The sequence below is a fragment of the Gekko japonicus genome, unplaced genomic scaffold, assembly GCF_001447785.1.
Source record: "Gekko japonicus isolate JY-2015 unplaced genomic scaffold, Gekko_japonicus_V1.1 scaffold2086, whole genome shotgun sequence".
NCBI lineage: Eukaryota > Metazoa > Chordata > Lepidosauria > Squamata > Gekkonidae > Gekko > Gekko japonicus.
Window position 1 is genome coordinate 16,999 of NW_015165308.1, and position 5,932 is coordinate 22,930.

A 5,932-nucleotide genomic window follows, 5' to 3' on the forward strand; every position below is an offset into this window, starting at 1 on the left:
AAGAAATTCATCATGTTCTTGCATCGGAGAGTTCAGTTTGTAACCTAGGACTTGCTTGTCCTCAGTGCACAGAAATGAGATCAATCTGATACCATATATATATATATTTTAGAAATGATTTGGAAAATATTTGAACACCTTGTCTTAAAATATTTTATTCATCATGTTAAAATAAAATGTTCCATAATCAATTTTTCCCCTTTTCTCCCCCCCCCCAATTTTTCCAATTGAAAACCGGAAAAATTCAGAAAAAAAACGTTTTTTTTCCTAAAGCCTTTTTTGTTTTTCCCCGCACCTTCACATCTCTAGCCAGGGCCCCAGAACGTCTGACATGGAGGACCAGTAAGTCATGTATTAAAAAAAGGTAAAGGTTCCCTTGCTCAAAAGCCAGTCGAATCTGACTCTCCTTTTCAAAGCCGAAGAGCCAGCGCTGTCCGAAGACGTTTCCGTGGTCATGTGGCCGGCATGACTCAACACCAAGGCGCACAAAACGCTGTTACCTTCCCACCAAAGTGGTACCTATCTATCTACTTGCAATGTCTTGCTTTCGAATTGCTAGGTTGGCAGGAGCTGGAACTAGAGGCGGGAGCTCGGGTCTCGAACTGCCGAACTACCGACCTTCCACAGCCTCAGTTCAGCGTCTTAACCACTTGAGCCACCGCAACTCCATGTATAGCCTTGCGCTAAGTGATTGTGTTTGTGAGCCTCAGTTTTCCCTTCTGTAAATTGGGTATTATGTTGAGAGCAACCCCCCTCCCCCCCGGGAAGTGCATAATGGAAAGTGCTCTCGAGATGTAATCGACTAATGCCGACCCCTTCGAGGGTTTTTAAGGCAAGAGATGTTCAGAGGTGGGTTTGCCCTTGCCTGCCTCTGCAGAGCAACCCTGGACTTCCTTGGGGGTCGCCCATCCAAGGACTGACCAGGGCCCGACCCTGCTTCGCTTTTGAGATCAGATGAGATCGGGCTAGCCGGGGCCCTCCAGGTCAGGGTGGGAGGCGCATATTGATCCCCCTATTAAGCCAGCGTGGTGTAGATCCCCCGGTCCCAGGCCACGTAAGGCTTTAAAGGTCAAAACCAACACCTCGAATTGGGCTCGGGAGCCGATCGGCAGCCTGCGTCATTGCTGCAGGATTGGGATCCCATGTTCCCCTGGCAGCTGGCCCCGACCAGCAGTCTAGCCAAAGAGATCTGCACTAGCTGCAGCCTCCGAACACTCTTCAAGGGTAGCCCCCGAGTAAAGTGCATTGTAGTAGTCCAGTCTGGCTGGATCACTAGGGCTAGGTCAGACTGAGGCAGGCTAAGTTGGGGGAGTGGTCCCTGTGTAAGGGCCTGCCCAGAGTGGAGGGCAGGAAACAGGTGAAACACCCCCCGCCCGTGCTGTCTTATTTCTTAGAAGCCCCCCTGGGACAAGGGCATTAAGAACATAAGAACATAAGAACATAAGAGACGCCAATGTTGGATCAGGCCAAAGGCCCATCCAGTCCAACACTCTGTGTCACACAGTGGCCAGAAATACCAGTGCCATCAGGAGGTCCAGCAGTGGGGCCAGGACATTAGAAGCCCTCCCACTGTTGACCCCCCCCAAGCACCAAGAAGACAGAGCATCACTTGCCCCAGAGCCCCTAGCTATACCTTGTGGCTAATAGCCACTGATGGACCTCTGCTCCATATGCTTATCTAATTCCCTTTTGAAGCCATCCATGCTTGTAGCACCCACCACTTCCTGTGGCAGTGAATTCCAAGTGTTAATCACTCTTTGGGTGAAGAAGGACGTCCTTTTATCCGTTCTAACCCGACCGCTCTGCAGTTTCATGGAGTGCCCACGAGTTCTTGTATTGTGAGAAAGGGAGAAAAGTACCTCTTTCTTTACCTGCTCTTTCCCATGCATAATCTTATAAACCTCGATCATGTCACCCCTCAGTCGTCTTTTCTCCAAGCTAAAGAGCCCTAAGCGCTTTAACCTTTCCTCATAGGGAAAGTGTTCCAACCCTTTTATCATTCGAGTTGCCCTTTTCTGCACTTTTTCCAAAGCTATAAAAAAATATTTGAACACCTTGTCTTAAAATATTTTATTCATCATGTTAAAATAAAATGTTCCATAATCAATTTTTCCCCTTTTCTCCCCCCCCCCAATTTTTCCAATTGAAAACCGGAAAAATTCAGAAAAAAAACGTTTTTTTTCCTAAAGCCTTTTTTGTTTTTCCCCGCACCTTCACATCTCTAGCCAGGGCCCCAGAACGTCTGACATGGAGGACCAGTAAGTCATGTATTAAAAAAAGGTAAAGGTTCCCTTGCTCAAAAGCCAGTCGAATCCGACTCTAGGGTTGCGGTGCTCATCTCTTCCTAATAATCCCCAGCATAACATTGGCTTTTTTTATTGCAGTCACACACTGTCTCGACATTTTCAGTGAGTTATCTACTACAACTCCAAGATCTCTCTCTTGCTCAGTCTCTGCCAGTTCAGACCCCATCAATGTGTATTTATATTTAGGATTTTTGGCTCCAATGTGCATCACCTTGCACTTGGCCACATTGAACCCCATTTGCCATGTTGACGCCCACTCGCCCATCCTTGACAGATCCCCTTGGAGTGCCTCACAATCCTCACTGGTTTTCACCACCCTGAACAACTTTGTATCATCCGCAAATTTAGCCACTTCACTGCTTACTCCCATCTCCAAATCATTAATGAACAAGTTAAATTAATTTAGTTAATTCATTCATGTACACCCCACTTTTCTCCCCAAGGGGAAGCTGAAGTGGCTCATAGCATTTTCCCCTCTTCCATCCTCTCCTGCATTTTGTCCTCTCAACAGCCCTGCGAATTGAGATCAGATGAGATCGGGCTAGCCGGAGCCCTCCAGGTCAGGGTGGGAAGCGCATATCGATCTCCATATTAAGCCAGCGTGGTGTAGCTCCCCCGGTCCCAGGCCACGTAAGGCTTTAAAGGTCAAAACCAACACCTTGAATTGGACTCGGGAGCCGATCGGCAGCCTGTGTTGCCTTGCTGCAGGATCCGGGATCCCGTGTTCCCCTGGCAGCTGGCGCCGACCAGCAGTCTAGCCAAAGAGATCTGCACTAGCTGCAGCCTCCGAACACTCTTCAAGGGTAGCCCCCGAGTAAAGCGCATTGTAGTAGTCCAGTCTGGCTGGATCACTAGGGCTAGGTCAGACTGAGGCAGGCTACGTTGGGGGAGTGGTCCCTGTGTAAGGGCCTGCCCAGAGTTGTGGGGGCGGAAAAAGGTGAAAACCCCCCCCCCCCCGTGCTGTCTTATTTCTTAGAAGCCCCCCTGGGACAAGGGCATTAATTTAGTTAATTCATTCATGTATACCCCACTTTTCTCCCCAACAGGCAGTGGCTTATAGCATTTTCCCCTCCTCCACCCGCTCTTGCATTTTGTCCTCTCAACAGCCCTGCGAGGTAGGTTTGGCTGTGCCTGGCCCAAGGTCACACAACGCGCTTCCATGGCACAAGTGAGGATTCGAACCTGGATCTCCCAAGACTACTAGTCCAGCACTCTTCCCCACTGCAGTTTGGTGTAGTCGTTAGGAGCACGGACTCTAATCTGGGAGAACCGGCTTTGATTCCCCACGCCTTCCCATGCAGCTGCTGGTGTGACCTTGGGTCAGTCACAAGTTCTCTCAGAGCTGTTCTCTCGAGGGCAGTCCCCGAAAGAGCTCTCTCAGCCCCACCTACCTCACAGGCAGTGTTCCCTCTAAGCTGAGTTAGTGTGAGCTAGCTCACAGTTTTTTAGCCTAGGAGCGTGGACTCTAATCTGAGAGAACCGGCTTTGATTCCCCACGCCTTCCCATGCAGCTGCTGGTGTGGCCTTGGGTCAGTCACAAGTTTGCTCAGAGCTGTTCTCTCGAGGGCAGTCCTCGAAAGAGCTCTCTCATCCCCACCTACCTCCTAGGGTGTCTGTTGTGGGGAGGGGAAGGGAAAGTAGTTTGTTAGCCGCTCTGAGACTCCTTTCGGGTACTGAAGGGCAGGGTATAAATCCAATCTCTTCTCCTCTTCTTCTCCCCAAAGGCTCTGACGGGACCGTCCGCATCTACAATACCCAGGGCTGGGGCCCGGCCCCCCAGGAAGGCAAGCCGCTCTTCGTTCACCGGGGACACCTCTTCAGCAGCACGGAATCAGGTGGCTGCCCTGCCCTGGTGACTGCTCACACCTGGCACCCCAGCAAGCCACGGACCTTGTTATCGGCAGCCACGGACGGGTCGCTCCACGTGTGGGACTGGGCCGAACCTTGCGGGGCCAACTAGACCCCCCCCCCTTTGCTCACCCCCACAGATTGGTGGCTGGGGATCGCTCCGTCTTTTGCAGCTGTTTGTGGAAACCTACCCGGGTCTTCCGAGAAGGAAGAGTGCGTGTAAATCTAAAGAGCCGGTCCTCTCTCCCAAAACCAATGCAGATTTTGCAAGAGCATAAAGATGTGTTTTTGTGGGGTTTTTTTTTTTGGGGGGGGGGATCCCGGTCAGATTATCCCAAACAAGTATATTGTGTGACGAACACTTTTATTACTAACATATAGCTTAACACGGAGATGATCTCTTTCTCTTGGGTTTTTAGTTAGTGTGGGTATCTTTTCTTTATCCCTAGTTGTAGTCCCTCCCTATATTTTTCATTGTCGTTCAGTAGTCTCATGAAAAATAATAAAATTTCTCCTCGGGGGTTTCAACAACAACAACAAAAAGATTATCCCAAACAAGAAAAAGGTTACAACGGGGCGGGTCTTCGCTGACATCATACTCCAAGAAGAAACCCGTCTGGGGTTTGCGTTCCCTGAAGCTCTTCCCACATTTCAGGTCCCCGGGAAAAGGGGTGAAAGAGTTTCCACCAAAACGGCCTTTTTCCCGGTGGATGTCAAGAGTGGCAAACCAGGTTAATGGGATCTAATCGGTGTAGCGACGGGTGCGGGAGATGCCACCAGGGCCTGGCCTAAAGGACAAATCTGGAAAAAAACTGTTGAAATTAAAAAATGAATATAAAACCCTTATTAGGCAGAGCATAAAACACAAATCCCATGTGTTTCAGTAGTCCGTTTGGGAGCGTTTTTCCCATTAAAACTTAATACTGGAAATTTGTATTCTCTTTCTCTGCTTATGAGAACTTTAAAAAAAATTGGTTGCACCATGCAGGGGTCATTTGCCTCGCTGTCCTGGGTTTAGTTTGGCTGCAGTTGTCATAGCTAATGAAACATTAAAATGGTTCCCAAAAGGGCAGATTTATTGGGGTTAGTGTATGTTTGTGTTGGCAGAGCACATGAACACATGAAGCGGCCTTATGCTCCTTCGCTGGACGTTTTCAAGCGGAGGATGGACGACCATCTTTTGGGTATGTTGTAAAGCTATTTTTCGGCTCTGCTCCTGAAGAGTGCAGGGGGTTGGACTAGATGACCTGCAACAGGGCCAGAACTCCAGAAGCCCTCCCATTCTCCCCCCCCCAAGCACCAAGAATACACAGCATCACAGCTTCAGACATAACAGCATAAGAGAAGCCAATGTTGGATCAGGCCAATGGTCCATCCAGTCCAGCACTCTGTGGCACACAGCGGCCAAAACCCAGGTGCCATCAGGAGGTCCACCAGCAGGTCCTGAATTCCAAAAGCCCTCCCCAGACAAGAGTGTTCCATCTATACCTCGTGGCAAACAGCCACTCATGGACCTCTGCTTCATGTTTTTGTATCGAATGAACCAAGCTCTGACTAGAGATGTAAAATTTCCGGAAATTTTGAAGCTCGGAAAAAAACCCGTTTTCCCCCCAGTTTATTCCGGAAAAAATGCATCTTGTTCTTGCACTGGAGAGTTCAGTTTGTAACCTAGGACTTGCTTGTCCTCAGTGCACAGAAATTAGATCAATCTGATACCATATATATATATATATATATATTAGAAATGATTTGGAAAATATTTGAACACCTTGTCTTAA

At 48.9% G+C, this 5,932-nt stretch overlaps 1 protein-coding gene across 1 annotated transcript in view; it reads left to right on the top strand.

Moving 5' to 3' along the window:
• Positions 1–4,610, top strand: part of WDR73 (WD repeat domain 73) — a 20,128-nt gene extending 15,518 nt beyond the window's left edge. Inside the window, exons 8-9 of the mRNA XM_015410456.1 lie at positions 3,413–3,425; positions 4,031–4,610. Of these exons, the coding sequence (XP_015265942.1) occupies positions 3,413–3,425; positions 4,031–4,266 (249 nt within the window). The 3' untranslated portion in view covers positions 4,267–4,610. The remainder of the gene's footprint in view (positions 1–3,412; positions 3,426–4,030) is intronic.
• Positions 4,611–5,932: the final 1,322 nt, after the last annotated feature.